Source organism: Nannobrachium achirus, assembly GCF_963921795.1.
Source record: "Nannobrachium achirus genome assembly, chromosome: 7".
Lineage (NCBI taxonomy): Eukaryota > Metazoa > Chordata > Actinopteri > Myctophiformes > Myctophidae > Nannobrachium > Nannobrachium achirus.
The window spans coordinates 66,662,005-66,689,504 of record NC_137816.1 but is presented as its reverse complement, the minus strand read 5'-3'; the positions used below and the strand labels follow the sequence as shown (position 1 = coordinate 66,689,504).

General features: G+C 41.0%; 1 protein-coding gene across 1 annotated transcript in view; it reads left to right on the top strand.

Moving 5' to 3' along the window:
* The window catches only part of LOC308288304 (uncharacterized protein), a 40,466-nt gene that overhangs the window by 2,367 nt on the left and 10,599 nt on the right, over positions 1-27,500 (top strand). The window contains exons 2-14 of the mRNA XM_080729707.1: positions 7,736-7,896; positions 8,298-8,469; positions 9,176-9,331; positions 11,272-11,411; positions 12,841-12,887; positions 13,942-14,097; positions 16,230-16,312; positions 17,858-17,957; positions 18,653-18,721; positions 20,366-20,400; positions 21,387-21,660; positions 25,681-25,749; positions 27,400-27,434. Of these exons, the coding sequence (XP_080585833.1) occupies positions 7,742-7,896; positions 8,298-8,469; positions 9,176-9,331; positions 11,272-11,411; positions 12,841-12,887; positions 13,942-14,097; positions 16,230-16,312; positions 17,858-17,957; positions 18,653-18,721; positions 20,366-20,400; positions 21,387-21,660; positions 25,681-25,749; positions 27,400-27,434 (1,491 nt within the window). The 5' untranslated portion in view covers positions 7,736-7,741. The remainder of the gene's footprint in view (positions 1-7,735; positions 7,897-8,297; positions 8,470-9,175; positions 9,332-11,271; positions 11,412-12,840; positions 12,888-13,941; positions 14,098-16,229; positions 16,313-17,857; positions 17,958-18,652; positions 18,722-20,365; positions 20,401-21,386; positions 21,661-25,680; positions 25,750-27,399; positions 27,435-27,500) is intronic.

Genomic DNA, 27,500 nt, shown 5'->3' with positions numbered 1-27,500 from the left:
AGGGCATAAATATAACGATTGCATTCACCACGGCTTCGTAACTCGCGCGGCGTTCCGCCGGCCGCGCGGCCCTGGCCCGCTCTTCGCGGCCACTCGCGCCTGCGGCGCTCGGGGGCGAAGAGCAGGACCAAGGTCCGCTGGCCTTCGCGCCGCTTGCAGTGTCGTGGACAATCGAGCGGCTCCGCCCCTTGTGCTCAGATCCACCGGGAAATACTCGCTCGCGGCAGCTCCTGGTATCTTTGGCAGTGTCCTGCTAGTCTCATTCTCCTGGCTGCTATTTTATCGCTCAACCCTTAACAGTGATGTTAATAGGTTTTTAATGTAATGAGTCCCGGGACCCAAGGAGTGTCTTTCGGATGCGTCCCAGGGATATTTTATGGGTCCCACAAAAATTCAACACGTCATGTCATTTTGGACAAAGTGCATTGAATTGGTTATTATGGTTATGTTCACCGGTAATATCGGATGTTGACCACTTGGGGGCGCAGATAGAAGCTTTTACCGAGTCTTCATAATCAACAGCCACCTGTTATTTTATATACATCGATAATATATGGATCTTCTCAGTGAGATGTATCCTGTTTGTACTGTTACTGCTTCTATGGAATGGGGGAAATGCTATCTGCCGTGCTTGTGTTTGCTCTGCTGTACAGAGAACCAGTGGACTGGGTCAAAAACAGTAGATTGGGATTGCTTGTAGATCGGCTACTTTTGTTTTGAACGGTTGATCATAGAGAGACGTGCCAGGCAGATGCGGGAGGGCAAGGCACAGGCGGCCGCGGTGGTCCGCGGCCCCGGCGGACCACCACAGGGACGGCGCCGCCACGAAAACGCTATAATCAATCAAACAGTTAGGCAGCCTAGGCTACATACATACTGGCTCAGATAGCATACATGCTAGGCTAGCTTGCTTCCTCCGTGTTGTAGTTGAGCCAATAAAGGTTATTTGACCATGTTCACCACGGCGTTAATCGTCGCTATTGTTGTAAAGACGCAATGAAGACCTGTGTGGCTTCAACACGTTGTCCAATGTCCACCACATCTATAAACTAACTATAGCGCGTGCATCCAGTTGTTATTGAATGAAGAGGATGAAGAGGACAGGGGGAGAGGAGGCGGGGTCGCTGTCTGAGCAGTGAGCAGACTCACTCAGTATACACTAACATAATAAATACAATATCATGAATTCGTGAGTCGGAAAATACACGTGACGCCGTCAGCAAACGTTTACATTTGTAAGTTATATTTTAATTGGATACTTTTTCAGTTTCTTTTTTTATTCCAAGTTATTTTCCAATGGAGGTGATGCGTCCGTGGGACCCCAGAACACTGACGTGAATGCGTCTCTAGGCAACGTGAATGCGTCAGAGACGCGGGACGCGCACGTAATGACATCACTGCCCTTAACCCATTCAGGCCGGGAACACATTTTGCTGTTTGGGAGGGGCTTACAGTACATGTACAGTATGTAGCAACATATTTGTTTTGTAGGCTAATTTCTGATTTAGCCCTATTCTAATAGGTTAGGCCTAAATTTAATATTCCAGCATACAGATTCTTGTTGCTGACATGTGAACTCTTGCTGATGTTGAGCACTACACGTAACATTCTGGTGTAGCACCCGTCTAGAGACTTCTGACTACACGTAACATTCTGGTGTAGCACCCGTCTAGAGACTTCTGCAGAGCAAGGTCCAGCATTCACTGCCATATAGGAGAACAGACTCTACCGTCGCATAGAAGAAGCTGAGTTTGGTTTGTCGGGGGAGGTTGGAGTTCCATACACTAGCCATGCCATTATGGGCCCTCCATGCAAGATCCTGCTCTTGTCCACTGCCTTCCTGAGCACATAATCCAGGACTATGACAAAGAGGAAGGGGGCTAGGGTTTCTCCTTGCAGTACCCCAGCCAGGATGTCAAACTCCTCACTGTTGCCATCTGGGGTCACCACCTTGGCCCGTGTTCCTGCATACATGGTCTCTATTGCCCGGAGTAGGTTGGGAGGGACACCGTAGGCCTTCAGGATCTTCATCATGGTGCCTCTGTGTATTGAGTCAAAAGCACAATACAGCCGTAAGGTTGTTCTTCTTCACCTCCTCGATTAGTCTCCTCAAGGCCAAGATCTGGGCTACTGTGTTTCTCTCCTCTTGAAAGCCGCTTTGGTTTTCCCTCAGGTGAGGGTTGATGGCATGCCAAATCCGGTTTAGTATCAGCTGTGGAAATCTGGATCTCCTTCAAAGCTGTAAAGACTACTAGAATGATCTCCTTGAATTATACAATCGCCACAAACCTGGGCATGACAACATGCAAGGGCATGGCTCTCTTCCATGCATTCACTGGCTCAGACAGCACATTGTCATTCCAATTCAAGGGTAAGGGATCCTGCAGCAAGTTGATGCGCAAAGTGCCATCCCTCATGGAGGAATCTGTAACCCTCGCTGACACTCCAACATAAGCATCTCCAAGGCTGAAAAAAGTGGCGACAAACTTTTTCTGTAGGCTGTACCTTTTTTTTTATACTTTATTGTGTCAAAACATGCACATCATAAACTTTCTTCAAAAATTTTAACATGTTATGTCCTTTTTTTCCCCCAAGGACATTTTGACACATTTTTATGTATTTTTTTTCCCACCAACACGTAGAGCAAAGAAAAGAAATCCACACAAAAAACTGTAAACAGAAACTTTACAAAAAAGAAACTGAAAAAGAAAAAAGAGGAGACTTTGTTATGTAATTGTTGTCATTTCATTAAAACAGAGAAAAAGCTGCTATTATTTACATTAATATTTATATCTAGAATACTTTAGGTTTGAATACAAAAAGGGAGAAAGAGCCATAGGGAAAAAAAAAGAAAAAAAAAAGACAACCCTGAAAATCAAAAAGACATGTTTCCCCTATTTAAAACATAAGGGGCCCACCTTTTTTCGAAAGCATTTTCTCTGCCATTAATTCCATAGGTCACCTTTTCCATACGGTACATGTCCTCTGTTTTTTCCCACCATTTCTCAACCCTGGGAGGTTCCACACTTTTCCAACTCCTTGATATTTGCTTGAGCACTGTAATTCTCAAAATCCAAAAGAGATATAAATCACGACTTTGCAGACTCTGGGGGCGTGTTCCAAGGAGTATATTATGATTTTGTAAGTTTAAAACTGTTGTACCTTAATGACTCAAACGAGGGCAATGATGTTGATCGTGTTCGAATGACACAATTCTCACAGAAAACTAGGGATGTGGAAAGAATTCCACCCCAACTGATGCTTTAGATCAACATCTGAACAGTCTTCCAAGCAAGTGCCTGGGCAACAGCACATATGTATGTATCTGCATGTGTAGTACTCTGTCAATCAAAACCTCCACTGGCTGTCAGTCAGTCTGTCTGTCAGTCTGTCTGTCAGTCACATGTCACACTTTTGCCCTACTCATATCTCCGCCACCGTTGCCCTGATCCATGCCAAACTTTGCACACACACTCCTTGGTTGCAAAACCACAACCCCCACCCACTCATTTCTCACATGGCCCTCTTCTAGCGCCACCATTAGGCTGATTCTTGCAAAACACATTTTTGGACACTGCTCCTACAGATTTTGCCCTAAAATCACACAAAGCGGTACACAGTATCTCTATAGTCATGTCATCAACATGGATCAGTCCCATTTCCCATTTTCCCTCCTGATTGGCTACATTTGCCTTCTAAAGTTTGTGTATGCGACATGACGGTCGCTTACCCCCACGATTAGGGAGTCTTACTGGTTCATTCAGGTCCATGATGCCCGTCCACAGTACCACTGATTATGGGATTAGTGGTCCCATTTGGACCACTCAGCCCCTTGCCAAGGATATATTAAAGTGTGAAGTGTACTTGTAAAAGTGCTTGTATGCCAACCTGCACTCGGTGCAGTTACATGAAGGAAAAGTTGAAATGCACACATCTGTGCAAATGTAGGCCTACTTGTGAGAACTAGCTAGACCAGAGCAGACTGTATATAGGTGTTAGATTTATTTTTTCTTTGTTAAAATATTGTTCTAGTATTTGTTAAAGCCAGTGGCGCTATAATGTGGTAGAGAAAAAAAAGTGTAACTGTATTGTTGTGTATGAGCGTAATAACCATGTTATTGTCTCATTGTGTGAAATATCATATAATACCATAATATTCAAAACAAATATTTGACTCCAATTCATTCCCCACATAGTATTGACTTGATATAGCAATAAAAAATATATATTACACAGCAAATGTGGGGAAAACTAATACATTGTTCAAAAAACACAATACCGATTTTGATCATTTTGGAAATAGAGCAAAATATATATTTTTCTTCAATCTACTGTCTTGACACTCAAACCAAAATTGTTCTATAGATCATAATCTACAAATTGGAAGTGAAAAATAAACTTTAACACAAATTTAAAATGAAAACCAAAAATTACATGTACACGGAACCCCACTATTACCCCATATTGGCCATATGGGCCATCTTGTGGCTGGAGTTAACTCCTTTTTTCACATCAGTATAATGGTGTGGAATATTCATTGCAACCATAGAGAGGTTGCTGATGCTGGAAGTTCACAGAGGGGTGTTTTGTTTTGTTTTATGTTTTGATTTGTATGTCAAGAGGCTCAGAATATGTGGTAATTGACCCCAAAGGGAAAGATGGGAAAACTTAAATTAATCAGCTTGAATACAAATGGTTTGAATAATTTAATAAAAAGGAAGCGGGTAATTCAAAAACTTAAAAAATAAGGAGGAGAAATAATTTTTTTGCAGGAAACACATCTGAGCAAGGTGGAACACGCAAAATTGGAGAAATTGGCATCGTCCCAAGTCTTTTCCTCCTCCTTTACATCAGCTAAACGAGGAGTAGCAGTCCTAATTAAAAATAACCTTATGTTACAGTGAAAAATGTATTAGAGATAAGGAAGGAAGGTATGTTCTTGTTATTGGGGAAATAGAATATATAACCCTCATTAATGTCTATAATCCACCGGCTCAAGGAGCAGATCTCATGGAAAAAATTCTAACTTTGTTAATGACAGAGGGGAAGGGTATGATCATTATGGGAGGTGATCTGAATTTAATTATGAATCAGAAGGACACTCAGAGTAAAATAAAACATAAGGCAGAACAAGCAGCAATGTTAATGAGAAAGCTGAAATTGAGTTAGGACTAGTAGATGTTTGGCGCTGCCTTCATCCCCAAGAAAAGGCCTTCACTTTCTTTTCCGGTGCACATGATGTATATTCAAGACTGGACTATTTTTTTATGTTTAAAAATGAGATTTCAAAGGTTATACAATGTGAAATACTACCAATAGCAATAACAGACCGTGCACCAGTTATAATGGAATAAAATTTGGAAAGGGAAAAAGGAGAAACCTTATGGAGGCTAAATAATTCCCTGCTAGATGATCAGTGTTTTAAGGCAAAAATGTAACGAAGTGTGAAGTCTTATTTTGAGATAAATGACAATGAAGAAGTAACATCTATTATTCTATGGGAAGCTGCAAAAGCAACAATAAGAGGAGAGATAATACTATACTCATCCCAGAAAAAGAGAAAAAGAAAAAGAAATGTTGGAAAACAAAATAAAAAGACTACAGGAACAGCATGAAAGAAATTTGAATAAAGAAATACAGAAACAATTGAAACAAGCCAAAAAAGCTTTGGACACAATTGAATTACAAGAAATCGAAAAAGATCTCATGCTGTGTAGGCAAACCTACTATGATAATAGTCCAAAAGCGCTAAAAATATTAGCAACAAAATTAAAGAAGCAGAAAGAAAAAACTGCAATAGTAACAATTAGGGACGGGAATGATGTACTTACGAGAGGCAAATTAAACATAGCGGCATGTTTCAGGGACTATTATCAAAATTTCTATACCCCAGAAACAGTAGATGTGAGTATGCAAAGAATTAAAGAGTATCTAACACCTTTAAAACTTCCCACAGTAACTGATAAACAAAATAAAGATTTAGTTAAGCCAATAACAGAGGCAGAAATTACAAAGGTTATACAGAAAATTAAAACTGGAAAAAGCCCTGGAAGTGATGGGTTCACTAATGAATTCTATAAGAGATTTAGATCTTTGGTGCTGCCTATTCTATAGAGTCTTTAACGAAATTTTACAAACAGGAAAGTGGCCAGGAACTTGGAACTCAGCAATTATTACTGTTATACCAAAAGAAGGGAAAGACCTGACAAATTGTTCATCTTACAGACCGATATCTCTCTTAAATGTAGATCAAAAGATATTCACTTCAATTACAGCCAATAGACTCTCAGTAGTATAATTTAAACTCTGGCTGCTGGAGGGAAGGCGGGGAGAGTAATGCGGATCACACCCATATATTCCTCACATGCCCCAAAATACAAACCTTCTGGTCAAGAGTCACACAAACAATAGAACAAATATTTGGGAGAGCTTTAAACTTACAAAATCACAACATACTCCTTGGAACACGTCCCCGGAGTCTGCAAAGTTGAGACTTATATCTTTTTTGGATCTTGAGAATTACAGCGCTCAAGCAAATATCAAGGAGTTGGAAAAGTGTGGAATCTCCCAAGGTAGAGAAATGGTGGGAAAAAACAGAGGACATGTACCTTATGGAGAAGGTGACCTATAAAATTAATGGCAAAGAGAATGTTTTCGAAAAAAGGTGGGCCTCCTATGTCCTAAATAAGGGAAACATGTCTATTTAATTTTTACTGTTGTTTTTTTCCTTTTGTTTTTGTTTTTCCCTTTTTTTTACTCAAACCTAAAGTATTCTAGATATAAATATTAATTTAAACAATAGCAGTTTTTTCTTTGAAATGACAACAACTACATAACAAAGCCTCCCCCTTTTTTTCCAGTTTTTTCTTTTGTAATGTTTTGGTTTTTCAGTTTTTGTGTGGGGGTGAGGGTTTTGCACTTAAAAAAAAAATGTGTCAAAATGTTCTTGAAAAAAGGGACATAACATGTTCAATGTTGAATGGTGATTTAATGAAAGTATAATGCATGTTTTGACACAATAAAGTATATATAAAAAAAAGTTTTGAGGGTTTAAGAGATGGTAGGGCTGGGCTAGGTTTGTCTTTTTTACCAGTTGCGAACGGCTGCTGCCTGTAAGTGGTTTTTCAGGGCAATTTTATTATGGGATTTTAGCCCAAATACATAGCAGACCATTTCTTTGGCTGATTCGTCACATTGAAATACAGCACGGAACACCATCCCAGCAGTCGCCTCGATGGCGTTCCTCGTTAATCATTAGACTTTCAGCCCAACCTCCTGGGATCCAATCACAATGGAGGTGTGCCGTCAGAAAGACTTCAGCCTTGAAAGGCACCGCCGAGTGAACTCAGGCAAGCGAGTCACCATGCTGAATGTTGCGAAGATTCTGATCCTACAGATTATGTCCTAACTTCATGCAAATCGGTACACGCTATCTCTATAGTCATGTGATCAAGACGGATCTGTTACATTTTTCATATTCCATCCTGATTGGCTAAGATTAGCATCTAAATGTGCATGTCTGTGCAATAACTTCGTCAAAATTAATCCCAAAACGTCTACATATTCCACTCACCTCTATAATGACTGAATTCTAAACATTGCAGGCCCACAATAACCTACATGACCTGGTGGAGACCTATGCACTCAGGAGCACCCTTTATAGTAGTATTCTTCCTATGTGTGTGTGATACATGAATGACCTGTCACTATGTAATCCTCTCACACATCTCTTCAGTGAACAATGGCAGAGTCCAGTTATCAAGTGATTGATGCAAAGAGTTTGGACAAGAAGAGCTGGAAGGTGATTGGTGCAGGTGGATTTGGACAAGTCTATAAAGCCAGACATCTTCAGCGGAGATCAGATGTGGCCGTTAAACTATTGTGTTTTGATAACGGGTAAGTAAAGGATACATGCTGTACAGTAGTTCAAATGTCTCTTGTGTTCTTGGACACCTTTTGCACACACTAAAATAATAGCAAGTATATCGAGTGTGAAAACCTAGTTTAAATATTAAAAGTGGCTAATGTGCACTGAACAGCTAGCTTTTTACCACTTCTGATAATTGGTATTATAGTTGAATGATTAATGAAAGCGTTTTGACCCATGCCGCTTTGTGTTCCAGGCTGGTGTATATTTTGAAAGCATTAGTAAGCTCTGGTTATACTGTGGTCCCACTCATTAATGAGTTAGAATGTTAGATTCATTGGTTGCATTTGTACTTTGGACTGTAGGGATTTTGCATATAGTTTGCTTACATTAAATATTTCTTATTTGTCTTATTATTACTATTCTTCAGGTCCAACTCAGATAGGGCCTTGCTTCGTGAGTGTGAGCTGATGAGACGGGCAGAGAGCCTCCATGTCATCAAGGTCCTGGGAGTCTTCAAGGGTCGTGTACCACAGGAACCTGGCTTACAGATTGGTCTGGTCATGGAGCTGATGGAGAGAGGATCCCTCGCCTCTTTGCAGGTCAGCTTTCCCCCTTTTATTGATTCACTGATTCATTCAATGATCCACTGGTGTTGAATCTAATGTCCAATCTAATGGAGCTGAAACCTGATATAAACGTGTTCATAAAAGAAAACTACATCGCCTTCTAAAATTCATATAAAAAACTTGAAAAAAGTGCTCCTCTGAGCTTTATACGCTGGCTGTAGGCTATATATAACATGTATATAACATGTATATAACTGGAATGTGACATTGCTCTGTTTAAACAATGCTGCTGTACCACCTACAACTGTGTATATGTTCCCCTTAAGCAACTGTTTTATTATATTTTGACACTTCCTTTGGCAATGTAAACATATGTTTTATCATGCAAATAAAGCTCATTTGAATTGAATTGAATTGAATTGAGAGAGCCACTGAAAATAGTGTGATCATTTTGAGGAACAGTATCCTTGTGTGTTCTTAATCTTAATACTTTTACAAACTACTGCTACTGTATGTTTGGAATCATGTTGGTCCATAGTAACAGCCTGGTGGCTGCCAAAGAATACAGCCATCTAAATGGACACTACTTCTTTATTGTAGTTTGGACATGGTTGTAATTACCTCTGTCAGAAGAGGGAGACAACAAACATTTAACTTACTGAAAGGATTCTAGCTTTAAGCAAGCCTTTATTTGTATCTGTATTTATGAAACTGATTCTGAAACCCTCTTCCTCACCAGAAAAAGCTAACCCCCCCTCTACCCTGGCCCCTGGTGTTTCGACTGGCTCACCAAGTGTCCCTGGGCATGGAGCACCTTCACAGTCTGACCCCTCCCATCACCCACAAGGACCTGAAGCCTGACAACGTGCTGCTGGACGCAGACCTGAATGTCAAGGTGATGATGGGTCAAGCATGCCAGTCCTCTGTGATTGTTCAAGCTCATATCCATATTGTTTTTGATTGACTGACTTAATACTTTATCAGTCAGAAATGTAAAACAGCACACAAAACCTCACACAATCGGTGGACATACCCAGGATATGCCTTGATTTTGGAGAAAACATCTGTGAGAGTGGTTGTGCTACGCTATGTTTACATGATTTGAGTGCCTTTGCTGGTCATGGAAAACTGAATGCACTGAGGTTATTTAAGAAGAATTCTGAAGGATAGGAGAGGCTGATTCCAGTCAACTCCGGCCATCATGTTGAGAACGTCTATTTCCCCATGCCCTCTCCAAACTCCAGAATTATACAAACCAAGTGACTAGCTGAGTAAGATTCACAGCCTAGAGTTGAACTGTAGGTCTAGTTACATTAAACTAGTTACCCCTTAGGGTGGCTGTAGCTCAAGAGGTAGAGCAGGTTGGCCAATGACCCATGGGTCAGTGGTTCAAATCCCGGCTCCTCCTGTCTACATGTCGAAGTGTCCTTGGGCAAGACACTGAACCCCGATTTGCTCCTGGTGAGCAGGTTGGTGCCTTGCATGGTTTCCTCTGCCATCGGTGTATGAATGTGTGTGTGAATGGGTGAATGTAAAGCGCTTTGGATAAAAAGCGCTATGTAAATGCATTTACCCTAGAAGGCAGCTTTCACATACACACCTCTTAAGCCCCAGGGGGGTCCAGGGGAAAAAATCCGCCTAAAATGTATGCCCAAATTGGAACAGTTGTGGACACAAAACTAAAATGATTGTGGCTAATCTTGTCCCACCAAATGTCAGCTAACCCCTGAAAATTCACAAATGCAGTGTAAAACATCACATTTCTCTTACCAAATTGTCCTGCTATGATCATTTACCTAGGAAAAGATGATTGAAAAAGACCTCCGCCTATGGAAATTGTGACTTCTGAATAGTGAATGAGCCTCAAGACCTCATTGAAAACATATATAGTGAATAGAGAAATTGTTCAAAAAGGTGTCATCAATTGATAGGCAAAATTGTATGAAAATATTCAAAACTATGTAAACTCTACAGATGTTTTAGTGAGAGTAGTGCTGTAATATTAGTAATGTTAAAGTATAGGGTGAAAAATTATAAAAACGAGTAACAATAAGTTGTAATAATACTGTAATATGAGTAATGTATGGATGAAAAGTACAATGGCAGCTGATTACTATGCTGTAGGCCCACTGTAACAATAATCAACAAAGAAATTGTCGTTTTATTTGGTCTATATTGATTTATTGACATTTATTGATAGCTTTTCAGAGGTCAACACCTTTTGCCCCCGCCGGCGGGGGCAATGGGGCTCAAAAAAAAATCCCAATACGGAAATTTATTTTTGCATCCTCCCCCCTTGACTTGGTGTGAATGGTGTCAAGTTACAGCAGTTGCTTGGGCAGCGGCAGCGGCCAGCCTGTTGCACATCTGAGCAGCGCATCTTCACACATAGTCACATGTTTTAAAATAATTCGCTGCGGAGGGATGCATTGTTATTTGGAGATCACTTGACTTGACTAGCAAGTATTGCTGCATTTTGAAGATTTCAGTCATGTTATTAACATCGCGGGCATAGCTACACCCCCCACTCCCTTTATTTTATTTTTTTCGCAAATCTCCATTGATCTCATAAATAGCCCCAAGGGACTCCTCAGGACGGAAATCCGTCCGAGAACTGCATACAAAAAGACCAACACTGGTGATGTCAAACATCTACATTATGAGAAAAGTATCAGAGAATAGTAGAGATGCATGCTAGCGCTTACTATATCACCATTCTCTCTCTATCTCTCTCTCTCCTAACCACCTCTCTATTCCTCCTTCCACTTCTCTGCATGTCTCTCTTCCTCTGTCTCTGTTCCCTTTGTTCCCTCCATTCTCTTCTTATTCATCCAGATCACTGACTTTGGTCTTTCCAAGTTCTCCAACTGTTCAACGACTACTAATAGCAAGGTTGCGGGGACGACCAGCTACATGCCTCCAGAGGCCTTAGTCTCCTTGGCATACAAATCCACCCCTGCCTTCGATGTCTACAGGTATTCATATATTATTCTGTAGGATTGTCTGTGTCTATATAATATCTGAATCAACTCAGCTGTGGATAGGCTTCATACGTAGAACATTCATGTTGTCATGTTTATTATTATTATTATTATCATTACCCTTATATTATTACCTTTATTATTATTTAGTTACTGTTTAACAGAAAGATAAGTAGCTACTTATGTGCAAACTATACGTTCATGCAGGCATAATGTGTACAGTGACAAATACCCCAAACAATATGGACTATTTTGTTTGCTATTTTGTTGTTTTTGTGTTTGAGTTCTCATTTGGCAAGTTAAACATGTACGTAGTGATGCGCGGGTCAGCTTTTTTTCATAACCCGCACGACCCACAGCCCGCACGAAACGTAACCTGCCCGCGCCCGCGCCGCAGAACAATATATAAATCAACGAATCCGCCCGCCCCGCAACCCGCATTTAAAAAAAAGATGGTATATCATCTCCACAATAGCTCATCTTTATACGGCTCTCTAAGTACCCAAAGTCGCTTTACAGAAAGGTCTACAGTAGCACAATATTGTCATGGGCTAAATAAACAAACGTGTTGTTCAAATTGGTGTTTAGCTGTACTATTTTTACGAGAAAAAGGCGAGACCAGGTTGGTTTAGCCTAAAAGACATTCATTCAAAGACGTTCATTCTCTCTGGGGCATCGTCGGGGTAAGAATGGCGTTCCAGGTTTTATGTCAATCATATTTATACAGCGCCTCGCACTTTAAACAGACAGCAAAAGACGGACAATATTAAATCCTGTTGGTTATTGATTAATCACCAGATTGGAGAGATGGGAGCGACTGGGGTCTCGGGGTGAGCGTGGTTGGTTCATTCAGTCAAAAAATCCGTCTCACTTGCGAAAGTTGTGTTTCAAATCGTATCCGTTTACTGGCTGGTTATATAACTTAACCGACACAAAGTATTTATAAACGGACTTGTGTGGATGACAGAGACATATAAGTGAAATCCTGATCAGCGACACGCGCTGAATTGTTTGTGCATCTTCTCTGCTGTGCTCACGTTGTGTCAAATGTTGGCAAAATGTGGTTCGCGGCCCACACAGGAGCGGAATTGGGACGGTCCTTGCACCAAGGAGCGGAGGAGAAACCTCGCTCCTCTCTGGCGCATTTTAAAACTCGCTCGCTCGTCGTGCTCGTATTCAAACGTAGTATTCTTATTCTTATAGGCCTACTCTTATTAAGAATAAAAGGCAAATAAGAACAGGTGATTATTCTTATTTATTTTTTGCACATCGCTCGCCGCCCGCCAATGGAGTCTGAAAACCTTGACCCACCCACCCGCATGCGGGCGGGTTGGCGGGCGGGTGGGGGCACCGGGCCGATCCGCGCATCACTTGTAAGCTGCTTTGTGTAAGGTAAATGCTAACGTCTCTCTTTTTATTTTAGCTTTGGGATACTTCTGTGTTCCATTGTGAAGGGGAAAGAACCATATGGCAAGTAATGTTCCGGACTTTATTTTACCGCGCTACTCCCACAGTCTTGGGCCATATTTCAAATCAACCGGCTTCATCGGGACTCGTCTGCTTGCATTTTGCTAAGAGAAACATTGTCCGGGTTTCCCAAAGCGATTTTTAGCCCATCGTAGCTCAAGCATGGTCGTAGAGACCAAGCCCTGACCGTCATGTTCCCGTGTTTACATGGGTTCGGGCAGAGCGACTTATTTAGCCCCCTACAACTACAACAACATTCAGATTTCACAAACAAAGTGCTTAATAAAGTCTCACTCCTGTCTAAATACAGCATTCTATAATTACCCATATCTTCCGTGTTCTTTAATAAGAAGCCTTTTTATCGGATCGCTTTCTGTTTCCCATGTATTCCTGAAGATCCCCATGCGCACCAACCCCATTGAGATAAACAGACAGCGATTGGATATAAAAAGGCTTCTTAATAAATAACACAGAGGATACGGGTAATTATGCCGTACCGTACTTAGACAGGAGTGAGACTTCATTAAGCACTTTGTTTGTGAAATCTGAATGTTGGTGTAGTTGTAGGGGGCTAAATAAGTCGCTCTGCCCGAACCCATGTAAACACAGGAACATGACGGTCAGGGCTTGGTCTCTACAACCATGCTTGAGCTACGATGGGCTAAAAATTGTTTTGGGAAACCCGGCCATTATATATATTATATGGAGATGACTGACATCATAGATGTCTGATGATGACATAGACCACATGAGACAGAAAGTGTGACTTGCGCCACCGCAACAACACTTGCTATTTCCCAAAACTATATCTTTCTAGTCTTTATTTGTTCTTGCTTGTTCTTTGTTTTGATTTTAAGTTCCCTCTCCATCAATCTCTCACTCCTTTAAAACATGCAACTGTGAGCCTCTGACTCACAGATGGCACTCTTTGTCTTAATGTTAATACAACAATAGCATTAAAAACATTATTTGACGAGCGCCTATGCTCCTACCAATTATTAACTATTCTCTTCTATTCTTACATCGCCTGCCATCATCTACCCTCCACTTCTCTCAGAAGCCGACCGCGCCATCATAACGTTACTGATCCCTATGGGACAAAGGCCGTCCCTGGAAGAGGTTGACCTTGAGCAGGCCCCTGGACTGGAGGACCTGGTCGAACTCATGAAGAGATGCTGGCAAGAGAAACCAGAGGAAAGACCTCTTTTTCCAGGTGAGAAGGCCGCCATGCATGCAACAACCATCACTTGTATGGAAAGTTGAATCGTTTTAGACCTCCAACCTGCAGAGATATGCTTGCTGACTTACTGTAGTTAACATTAATGAAATATTTGATACACCAAAATAGTTTAAATACCGATGACCTTTGAGCCCATGTCCTAAGCACGCTGCAGTGTCGTATAGTCTGTCTTTGTCGGCTCTCAGGTGCATTCAGAAACCTTTTCCACACCTTCCAATCAACTGATCTCCCAACTTCATTCGTCTGCCTGTTTGTAATCGATAGAAGTCTGTTTGGTGGAGAGCTGCATTAAAGAGGTGGTGCCATAGTTTTGCTCTGTTTCTGTTTTGTAGGCTATGTGTCTATGGAGTTAACATTACTCTAATAGACCACCAGGTGGGGTTATAATGTGTAATTTGCCTACCCTGTGTATTTTTGGTTTATACCTGAAAGCTGAAAGCCTCAGAGCCCAAAGGCCTCATCAAAAAAACACATATAATTTAATGACATCAATAATCCCCTCCCCATTTGCCATAGCCCCAACTTCAGCTGGGCCACATAAAAACATAATTTCAACTCTTTCTGTACACCTTTTTGGAAAATATCTTCCTCCTAGTATAATCATAATACCTGATCATACCGGGAGTGATTTTTGGTCAAATTTTTTCTTTCTTTCTTCTATTCTATAACTAAAGCACGGATGAACGCGGTTATAATTCGTCTTTTCCGGGTGAACAACAATATGTTCACCTGCATCTCGGGACATTGTGTACACACACAATTTAAACACATGTTGCGTTGATACCAGTGAAAATAAGGTAAAATACTGTTAAGTTAATACTTAATTAACAGGCCATAATAAAATAATCATTGTTTTACGCAACTCTCCAAATAGGCTACACCCATTTCCACCTAGTCAAGTGATCAAGATGTATCTTTCATATTCCGTTCCAATTGACTATGATTCAGTGTTTGTGGAAGCGGCCCGTTTTAAACGACATGCCTCACAAACCAGATGTTGGGCCAGATTACGTTCTCTCTGTTCTGACCAGGGCCGTCACAAGGGTGGGGGGTGTTTACACAAAGTCCTGAGACCAACCAAACTGCTGTTTTGACCTCACAGACACCCTTACTTGTCAAACAGACGAGAAGATCCCCTCCCTTCCTAGGCTCTCCTCTCCCTGCTCTGGTGCAGGGAGGGTGCAGGGAGAGGTGCAGAGCAGACAAGTAAGGGTGCCTGTAAGATCAAAAGAGCGGTTTGGTTGGTCTCAGGATGTTGTGAAAACACAATCCAATAAAAGAATACTAACTTTGAAGCTAAAGAATTAACCGCAATAGCCTAAGGACAATCTACTCTGTTAGTTATGAGAGAGCCCCCGAAATCTAGCAACAGTAGCAGCCGAAATCTAGCAACAGTAGCAGCCGAAATCTAGCAACAGGGGCAGCTATGAAAAAAATGGACTAAAGCAGGGGTACGATAAAAGGCAGATTTAACCCTATATGTGTTTTGGTCTGAACGCCTCCTTTAATTACTTTAGCTATTGACAAATAGCAGATCTACAAGCTCACTGTAGATCTGCTATTAAGTTGTGAAAATATGTGCAAATCTTTGAATATACAGTATGTCATTTTTAAGCGAACATTTGTAACTAAAATTTTGCCTCTGGGGGGTCCCTGGAACTAAATATTTATGGGTATCCGTGGCCAAATACATATAATTTTGGGGGTCCTTCACATGAGAAGGTTTGAGCACCACTGACATAGAAACATACGTTTTTCCAAAAAGACTTGCACAAATGTTCAATATTTTTCAAAAATAGCAGATCTACAAGCTCGCTGCGCGGCACTCGGTGCCGCACTGTGAGCTTGTATATCTGCTATTTTTCAATAGTTAAAGCACAAAATAATGCGTAATAATGCGTTGCCAGTCTAAATGGGTTAAACCCCTCCCCCTATGAAGAACATTCATGGGGGGCCCGCAGTGAATCCTTGTACCCAGGGCCCAGAATTTGGTGCGACACCCCTGGTTCTGATGGCAGAACAGAGAGGAGAATAGATATAGAAGAGAGAGGTGGAATAGAACATCAACTGCAGTCTCTCTGATAAGCTAAATCTACTGTTCCCAGAATGCACTGCTGTGACAGAAGCCCTGTATGAGAAGCACGAGCCTGGGATGAAGGATGCCGTCCACCAAGTGGTAACAGAGCTGGTAATGAATGATCAGTCAACACTCACTGTGTCACTTTAAAACAATGCTACAAGTGGTAACAGAGCTGGTAATGAATGCACTCAGTAAACACTCACTGTGTCATTTTAAAACAATGCTACAAGTGGTAACAGAGCTGGTAATGAATGCACTCAGTCAACACTCACTGTGTCATTTTAAAACAATGCTACAAGTGGTAACAGAGCTGGTAATGAATGCACTCAGTCAACACTCATTTTAAAACAATGCTACAAGTGGTAACAGAGCTGGTAATAAATGCACTCAGTCAACACAGTCTCACTTAAAAGAAGAATTCCGGTCTAAATAGCTTGTATTATTTTATCAAAATAAGCATTATTGTCCATTTTGGCCGACCCGACCGCAGCCCAAAAAACAGGAGCCAGCGGGGCTTATGCAAATCAGATTATTTCCAACAATTTACAGTCCACTTTTTCTATACTTTCTGTTTATAAACACAGTGATACGTTAACATGCATAAATACCTCGAGGGGTCTGTTATTGTTGAGATTCTGTCATAAAACGTTTACTCACGTGCAAAATCTCAACTCGCGACTTGACCGGATACTTCCGATTAATCCTATTGAATTCAATATGATTCGGAAGTCTCACAAGACAACATTTTGTACTTGAGTAAACCGTTTTATGGCAGAATCTCAATGTGAGTGAACCGTTTTACGGCAGAATCTCAACAATGACATAAGCCTGGAGTATAATGTTGTTCCAGGTCTATAGTGTGTGTATGAAGTGGCAATTTTAAAACGATTTAAATATGCAGATTTGCATAAGCCCCGCTGTTACGGTTTTGTGGGCTGTGGTCAGGTCGGCCAAAACGATTGTTTTTTTGTTTTTTTGACAAAATAACAACAAAACAAGGTAAAACCTAATTTCTCCTTTTTTAAAACAATGCCACAAGTGCTTAAGGGGCTGGTAATGATGATGGTAATGATGATTGATCAATGTTAATGCTTTTATTTGTTTGTTTTCTTTCCATTGAAAACCACTACTGTAGTCTGTATAATATACTGTACAACAGGGGTCTTCAACGTTTTCAGGCCGGGGACCCCCAAACTGATGGGGAGATGGAGCAGGGACCCCCTACCACCTCGTAGGGTGGGGGGGGGTCGTAGCTCTGGTCCATCGCGTCTCCGGGAGGAGACGCGATGGACCAGAGCTAGGGTGGGCTGTACCACTACCATTTCTAAACATACTACTTATTAACTGATAACCAATGTCAATAATATCAACAATCTGTCAATTGCATAGTAATCATGTATTCAAGCTATTCAAAATGGATAGAATCATGATTAATTTTTTTACATAAATGTGAAAAATGGCAAAAAAAAAAAAAAAAAAAAAATTGAAATCTTTTTTTAAGCAATAATTTCGCGGACCCCCTGCAGTACCTCCGCGGACCCCATAGGGGTCGCGGACCCCCTGTTGAAGACCCCTGCTGTACAAGACATGACATTATTAAATAGAGCTCAAGTCAAGACGTTATCTTTGAAATAACGTGACCGTATTCAACAGGATGCTGTTGACAAGTCGACTTCTATTGAAACGGATGCAGGACTTGGTGAGCAGGATGCTGTTGACAACTGGACTCCAGGTGAAACCGATTCAGGACTTGGTAAGCTTGTTTTGTCCTTTTTTTGCAATTCTTGAGTTAACTAGTATGTCCACTTGCCAAACAAGAACTTGAAAAATGGAAATCGAGCTAAATTCAGCAAATCCATTATCCACATTCCAATGGAAAATATAAAACAATGCATGCAGAACAGCATTAGGACGATACACACATTAATTATTAGTGTGGTTGCTTGAAGGGCAACACTATTGTGTCAAGTTTACAGTAACATTCAGCCAATGAGGAACCAGCGATCTTGTGACATCACCATTATACAGCTTCCTCATTGGCTAAAATCAGTTTTTGTGGCGAGAGCACCTCATGGGGCACTCTGCTGGCGCACAAGGCGCAAGTTGGCACCTCAACAGAGTGCAGTTCTAGTTAACACTGTTACTGAACAAACACTATAGCAGTGATTACTATAATATAGAGCTATTTAACACTGTTACTGAACAAACACTATAGCAATTACTAGACCCTCCAGGAATAAAAAATAAATAAAAAATGAAGAAGTCAATGTATGAATGGCAGCATGTCTGAATGGAGAGCAGCCCCCGATCTGAGGCTGAATTTGAGAAACAGACTGATTACATGTTTTTAAAAGAAATCTGATGAATAGTTGTTTATAAATCTATGTGTCCATAGCTTGCTTGTTCTTTCAATGGTTCATCAAAATGTACGAAAATCTGTCATTGCAGCTCAGGAGGTGCATGATCTGAAGGCTGAATTAGAGAAACTAAAGACGGCATCATCAAACCAACAGACAGGTGAGAAGTTGTATTTTTAGATAGTAGATACCCATGAGGCCACTGCTAAGCACATGCACATAACACACTGTGGGTAAGAGGTGTAACAATACATTTTAACGTCGATACACATCTATACATAACTGTACGATAAAATATCGGGTGACAATAGTTTATGGTGACTTGTTTGTGTTTGTTTGTGGTTATGGTGCTTTGTGGAATCTCAATTGCAGGGCTGCAAACAAAATTCTGCCCTATCGAACCTATTTTCTAGCAACCCTATTTTTTTTAAACCAAGTTGAAGCAGACACATTTCTCTGGCCAATAGCATTTGTTCACCGATCTCTGTGCCTGCCTCTCCTCCCCCCACCCCACTCTGTCTATATATATATATATATATATATATATATATATATATATATATATATATATTACAGTACTTTTATATATATATATTAATAGTTGAAACTTGGGCAGTACTGGTACCCTAATGGGAGGTGCTCGGAGGACAACCAGTGAGCTGCGGCCCACCAGTTGCGAACTACAGTATGACTCACCAGTTTTCATTGATACTTTACTTGTCTTGTCTTTTCATTTTCTCCAAAAGTACAACATTTGCTGCCTTTTTGTCTCAGTCATTTAGCAACCCTTAATTTGTGCCATCTGGTGCAACATAAAAATAAATCACTCTAATTAGCTCTTAAGAAAGGTCTTCTATCTCCCTCTTTCTCCACACAATGGTACAGTTTGACTTGTTCTAATAGAATATGGGCTACTGGACAATAATCTGCTGCACAGCTCAGCAGTCAACAGCAGTCAAAGCTGACAGTATATTTAAAAATATAAGATGTGAATTTGCATAACTTAGAATTACTTCACCCTCTTTTATCTCTCACTCTTTCTTTTTCACATGACACAGATAAACAAAGCAACGGTCTTATTTCATTATTCTCCAAATTTAAACCTGTATTGCAGGGAGAAAATAAACATTTCTTCATACAGTAGTAATCCTGGTCGTGAGCTGAAACACGAGTCCGTTTCAGGTCCATAACGCATTAATAAAACCGAGAAAGCATTTTAACCACTATAACCATTATTTACTGGCTATTCAAAGAAATCTGGAACATTTTGTAACAAATCTTTGAATATCTATCATTTTAAAGCGAACATTTTTTAATTCAAGTCAAGACAGAGACCAGATAAAATATATTAAATAAATACAATAAAAATCGAAAATCCTCATTTGATAGGTATTGAGGTGTGGTTGTGGTTATTATCCCTTTTCATTGCAGTTAAAAGTATGGGTTCTCAGAACATAATTTAACATCTTGAAAAGTTTATTGTTCCTGCTATTATTTAAATGAAATGAAAATGTCGACTTTGGAATTTTGGACACAATCCTTGCAGATGTTTTTAAATCTCTGCTTATTAACATTATTTAAAAACAACTGAAGTTTACATTGAAATGAATGCAAACCTTTGAACATGCATAACTCATGCTGTTAAAGCTATTGCCATGCAACGTCAATACACATATACAGTATGTGCGTCTCTTCATGAAGAACAACTTTCACTTTCTGACTGTGTGTGTGTGTGTGTGTGTGTGTGTGTGTGTGTGTGTGTGTGTGTGTGTGTGTGTGTGTGTGTGTGTGTGTGTGTCAACAGCTTCCATGGCTGGTGGTGATTCTGGATTAGGGAAGGTAAGGAATTTGACCTTTGTATTGCAGACAGCTTTGAGGTGACACACACACACACACACACACACACACACACACACACACACACACACACACACACACACATGCACACATGCACGTGTGGCGGAGAGAGTCGCAGCCCCAGCCTGAAGCCTCAAAAGTCTAGTATCTGCCCTCGTTGCATAGGGATGTCCCTTTGGAGTAATGGTTAAGATATTGGACTTTCACGCGGGACACCCGGGTTCGGAGCCGGGTGGGGACGTTCGGATCACCTCCGTTACACACGCGCACGTGCACACACACACACACACACACACACACACACACACACACACACACACACACACACACACACACACACACACTCCTGGGTGAGAGATAGAGGTTTTGTGCAGCGACAGAACTGTTCCCAAATGGTCCAAACTTTATTTGTCCCACCGCTTTTTCCTCTGCTTTCTTTTTCTTTGAGGAAGCCTGATTTACACTGACTAGCAAACATGTTCTAATGTGCAGTGCATGCAGCTTGCCTGCTTGTTACCCTTAATATGAATATTAAGCCACTCCGTGGCTTTTGGAAGTGTTTTAAATCATAGATTGATTATTAAATAATATAAATAATAACATGCACTGCTCGCTGGTATAGTCTGCATACACACTTTATTTATTCTGTTGTGTGAGGGAAGTAAATGTCTGCTAAGAGGATTTAAACATCCAATGCAAGGACAGTAGTTATAAGTGAGAACCCCTTTGCGTAAAAAAAAAAAAAGAGTATTTCACAGCATGCCTGTTCCTCGCTCATATTTAACCCTGGCCAACACACTGCGTGTGCATGCGTGCGTGTGTGTAGAAATAAGTTAGACAGGTTTTTTTCCTTTTTGGGGGGGGAGGGGGGTATTGATGAACCTGGTGGACCCAAAAGCCTTATTAGACGTGAAATGTCCCTTTAAGAGAATGAAATTAAAAGCTGACATGTTAACATGTGTTTGTAGGGGTCATTATCATTAAAGGATCGTATCCTGAGCGCTCTGCGTGATCTGGATGAGAAGGACTACAAGATCTTCAAGTGGCATCTGCAACGTCGTGAAAATGTTGCAGGTTTCGAGCCGCTGACAAAGAGTGATCTGCGGATAGCTGATTACATCGAGGACGTTGTTAACCTGATCGTTGAACGTTTCCCCAGTAAAGAATGTCTCATCATGGCCACTGTTCTGCAGAAGGTCAAGAGGGATGATCTAGCGGGGAGGTTTAGAGACACACCAACAGGTAAGAAGAGAGGATGGATAATGTTTATATGTTAATGTGGTAACACTTGCTATGCATTCCATGTCTATAATACCTTTTATTCCAGGCTAAACTGTTAGGCCCATATTCTTAGAAAGGTGAACTAAGGGGCAGAAAGGGGCTCTGGGGCATAAGCTTCTTTGACTGGTCGTTTCACACTTCCAGAAATACATATAGATTTATATTAAACCCTTCAACTGCAAAATTATTATTTTTAAATAGACATACGCGTTGTAATTACAGTCTGAGGGGGGGGGGGGGGGGGGTCTGAAACACACAGTTATTCAATTTTCTAGTCAAGGATCATCATCATCAATGTCACGTGACCACGGCACAAATCACATGGTCTCCAACTTCAAAATAAAAGACAGGCAGGCAGACAGACAGACAGACAGACAGGCAGGCAGGGCAGGCAGGCAGGCAGGCAGGCAGACAGACAGGCAGGCAGGCAGACAGACAGACAGACAGACAGACAGACAGGCAGGCAGACAGACAGACAGACAGACAGACAGACAGACAGACAGACAGGCAGGCAGGCAGGCAGGGCAGGCAGGGCAGGCAGGGCAGGCAGACAGGCAGACAGACAGACAGACAGACAGGCAGGCAGGCAGGCAGGCAGACAGACAGACAGACAGACAGACAGGCAGGCAGGCAGGCAGGCAGGCAGACAGGCAGGGCAGGCAGACAGACAGACAGACAGACAGACAGACAGACAGACAGACAGACAGACAGGCAGGCAGGCAGGCAGACAGACAGGCAGGGCAGGCAGGGCAGGCAGGCAGACAGGCAGGCAGGGCAGGCAGACAGACAGACAGACAGACAGACAGACAGACAGACAGACAGACAGACAGACAGACAGGCAGGCAGGCAGGCAGGCAGGGCAGGCAGACAGACAGACAGACAGACAGACAGACAGACAGACAGACAGGCAGGCAGGCAGGCAGGCAGGCAGGCAGGCAGGCAGGGCAGGCAGACAGGCAGGCAGGCAGGCAGGCAGGCAGGCAGACAGGCAGGCAGGCAGGCAGGCAGGCAGGCAGGCAGGCAGGCAGGCAGGCAGACAGACAGGCAGGCAGGCAGGCAGGCAGGCAGGCAGGCAGGCAGGCAGGCGCTTAGAACATTGACATACAGAGTTACAGTATAGCGTGATGCCAACGACATACACTTTAATAAATATAAGTATTAATAATATTAATGATTATTAGTGCGGTCAGTCGGTACACAGTAAAATCATCTGTGTTATTTTATCCATTAATAACTCTTGAGAGAGTATGAATTGAACCAAATGAACCCTTATTGGTCCATTTGGTTCCATTTATACTCTCTCTCTCTCTCTCTCTCTCTCTCTCTCTCTCTCTCTCTCTCTCTCTCTCTCTCTCTCTCTCTCTCGGGTTCAATCAACACTCAGGTTTTTACTGTGTAGTTTCATGGGTTAATTCAGTTTATTATTATTTATTACTTTACCCTATGCTCATACGTAGATTTAGCATCTATTTCTGATAGGATGTGAGGGGTCTAACTAGGGGTTTGTCATGATGCTGAATCCATTGCAAGCAATTGTTTTGCACAAAACGCATTCCTTGGGCTACAAATGGCCCCAGAAAATGAAGGTTTAGTGATGAAAAGTGATGAGTCATCACTTTTCATCAGTTTCATCGGTTTTGTGGGTGTTTTCTGGGGCCATTTGTAGCCCCAATTAATGTTTTTGTGCAAAACAAATGCTTGCAATGGATTCAGGATCATGATAAACCCCTAGTTAGACCCCTCACATCCTACTTAAATGCCCAGAAAAAAAATGTTTTCTGGGTATTTTCCTCCTGTATAGAAAGTCGATGGGAGACCAACTCTAGCGGCTGATAACATCAATTAAGCTGGGTCTCAGAAAGGGTTATCATACCAAAATGTAAACTAGAGACATGTAGGAAGTCAAAAATGTAAAAAATGTACGGTCACCTTGGGTGGTACCAATTTGTGAAGATATCAGAATTGGCCCCAGGCCTAATTGTATGGTTCAGATTGGGGATAGTTGTGAGAAAAGGTTAAAAATTAACCCCATGGGACATTAGTTGACCACGGCAACAAGCAGAAATCATAACTAGACATCATAAGGGTCCTAAAAGACCTGTGGTATAAAAAGAATACACCTTAATTTATCTGTACAAAGAGAAGTATAGACGTGTTTTGAACATTTTTGGGTTATTTTTCGCCGTTTCTGTCCTGAAATAGGGTCAAGATGTGCTTAAATGTTAAAAATAACCACTTTAATGAATTCCCTGGGTCAGAATCATATAGAAAAGTGTGTTCATTTGTCCCTGTAGGTTGTTTACATCAAGAGTTATGGCATTTTCTGTTATGACCATTGTATGGTTCAGATTGGGAATAGTTGTGAGAAAAGGTTAAAAATGAACCCCATGGGACATTAGTTGACCACGGCAACAAGCAGAAATCATAACTAGACATCATAACGGTCCTAAAAAAAACAGGTTTCGAATTGGGGTCATTGGGGTGCTGGTAGACCCCTCTCTCCTGCCTTACTAATATGGGGATGATCTTGACGGGAGCTCCCATGTCCCTCGCAAAAATGCAGGCACAGTGTTTGACAGCTAGGCTAATTTTCAGTCTCATTTACCTACTATACACTATACTATAAAGGAAAAAATGACTCCCAAACAATCTGCTTTAAGTGGGATGTGAGGGGTCAAACTAGGGGTTCTTGATTATGGGGTCCGTTTTTAGCCCAAGGAATGTTGAGCTCCCATGTCCCTCGCAAAAATGCAGGCAAAATGTTTGACAGCTAGGGTAACTTTCAGTCTCATTCACTTACTATACACTACTATACTATAAAGGAAAAAATTACTCCCAAAAAAATCTGCTTTAAGTGGGATGTGAGGGGTCAAACTAGGGTTTTTTAATTATTCTGAATCCATTGCAAGCATTTGTTTTGCATGAAAAACATTCCTTGGGCTAAAAACGGACCCCATAATCAAGAACCCCTAGTTTGACCCCTCACATCCCACTTAAAGCAGATTGTTTGGGAGTCATTTTTTCCTTTATAGTATAGTAAGTGAATGAGACTGAAAGTTACCCTAGCTGTCAAACATTTTGCCTGCATTTTTGCGAGGGACATGGGAGCTCAAATTGTTATTTAACCTTCATAGTTGACAAAACCACTGAGAAACGGACCTTTGCTCTCGCGGTCACGGAAGTATCGGATTCGCCCCAACTATAAAGAAATCTTTCCAAAATCTTTTCAAAGTTGTTAGATGTAAGAGGGCCTTTGGGGGAAAAAAAAAGTCCCCCTATTCTGTGTTGCCTAGAACTGGAGGATTGATTGTGGGGTTTGGCTTGCAAAGTACATCTTGATAACATCATAAAAGTGTACTTTGATGAGTGTTTACTTTGATGAGAATCATCAACTTATCAAAGTCTGATTGTACTAATGGAACCAAATGGACATTAAAATGTACACATATCTGGTGAGTGAGGCTCCCGACACACATGTAGGTTTTAACCCTTTTCCAGAACATGGGGGAGGCGGGGGGCAGAGTCCTGCACGGGTCCAATTTTGACAACACCATTATACAGCTTCCTCATTGGCTAAAATCAGTTTTTGTGGCGAGAGCACCTCATGGGGCACTCTGCTGGCGCACAAGGCGCAAGTTGGCACCTCAACAGAGTGCAGTTCTAGTTAACACTGTTACTGAACAAACACTATAGCAGTGATTACTATAATATAGAGCTATTTAACACTGTTACTGAACAAACACTATAGCAATTACTAGACCCTCCAGGAATAAAAAATAAATAAAAAATGAAGAAGTCAATGTATGAATGGCAGCATGTCTGAATGGAGAGCAGCCCCCGATCTGAGGCTGAATTTGAGAAACAGACTGATTACATGTTTTTAAAAGAAATCTGATGAATAGTTGTTTATAAATCTATGTGTCCATAGCTTGCTTGTTCTTTCAATGGTTCATCAAAATGTACGAAAATCTGTCATTGCAGCTCAGGAGGTGCATGATCTGAAGGCTGAATTAGAGAAACTAAAGACGGCATCATCAAACCAACAGACAGGTGAGAAGTTGTATTTTTAGATAGTAGATACCCATGAGGCCACTGCTAAGCACATGCACATAACACACTGTGGGTAAGAGGTGTAACAATACATTTTAACGTCGATACACATCTATACATAACTGTACGATAAAATATCGGGTGACAATAGTTTATGGTGACTTGTTTGTGTTTGTTTGTGGTTATGGTGCTTTGTGGAATCTCAATTGCAGGGCTGCAAACAAAATTCTGCCCTATCGAACCTATTTTCTAGCAACCCTATTTTTTTTAAACCAAGTTGAAGCAGACACATTTCTCTGGCCAATAGCATTTGTTCACCGATCTCTGTGCCTGCCTCTCCTCCCCCCACCCCACTCTGTCTATATATATATATATATATATATATATATATATATATATATATATATATTACAGTACTTTTATATATATATATTAATAGTTGAAACTTGGGCAGTACTGGTACCCTAATGGGAGGTGCTCGGAGGACAACCAGTGAGCTGCGGCCCACCAGTTGCGAACTACAGTATGACTCACCAGTTTTCATTGATACTTTACTTGTCTTGTCTTTTCATTTTCTCCAAAAGTACAACATTTGCTGCCTTTTTGTCTCAGTCATTTAGCAACCCTTAATTTGTGCCATCTGGTGCAACATAAAAATAAATCACTCTAATTAGCTCTTAAGAAAGGTCTTCTATCTCCCTCTTTCTCCACACAATGGTACAGTTTGACTTGTTCTAATAGAATATGGGCTACTGGACAATAATCTGCTGCACAGCTCAGCAGTCAACAGCAGTCAAAGCTGACAGTATATTTAAAAATATAAGATGTGAATTTGCATAACTTAGAATTACTTCACCCTCTTTTATCTCTCACTCTTTCTTTTTCACATGACACAGATAAACAAAGCAACGGTCTTATTTCATTATTCTCCAAATTTAAACCTGTATTGCAGGGAGAAAATAAACATTTCTTCATACAGTAGTAATCCTGGTCGTGAGCTGAAACACGAGTCCGTTTCAGGTCCATAACGCATTAATAAAACCGAGAAAGCATTTTAACCACTATAACCATTATTTACTGGCTATTCAAAGAAATCTGGAACATTTTGTAACAAATCTTTGAATATCTATCATTTTAAAGCGAACATTTTTTAATTCAAGTCAAGACAGAGACCAGATAAAATATATTAAATAAATACAATAAAAATCGAAAATCCTCATTTGATAGGTATTGAGGTGTGGTTGTGGTTATTATCCCTTTTCATTGCAGTTAAAAGTATGGGTTCTCAGAACATAATTTAACATCTTGAAAAGTTTATTGTTCCTGCTATTATTTAAATGAAATGAAAATGTCGACTTTGGAATTTTGGACACAATCCTTGCAGATGTTTTTAAATCTCTGCTTATTAACATTATTTAAAAACAACTGAAGTTTACATTGAAATGAATGCAAACCTTTGAACATGCATAACTCATGCTGTTAAAGCTATTGCCATGCAACGTCAATACACATATACAGTATGTGCGTCTCTTCATGAAGAACAACTTTCACTTTCTGACTGTGTGTGTGTGTGTGTGTGTGTGTGTGTGTGTGTGTGTGTGTGTGTGTGTGTGTGTGTGTGTGTGTGTGTGTGTGTGTGTGTGTCAACAGCTTCCATGGCTGGTGGTGATTCTGGATTAGGGAAGGTAAGGAATTTGACCTTTGTATTGCAGACAGCTTTGAGGTGACACACACACACACACACACACACA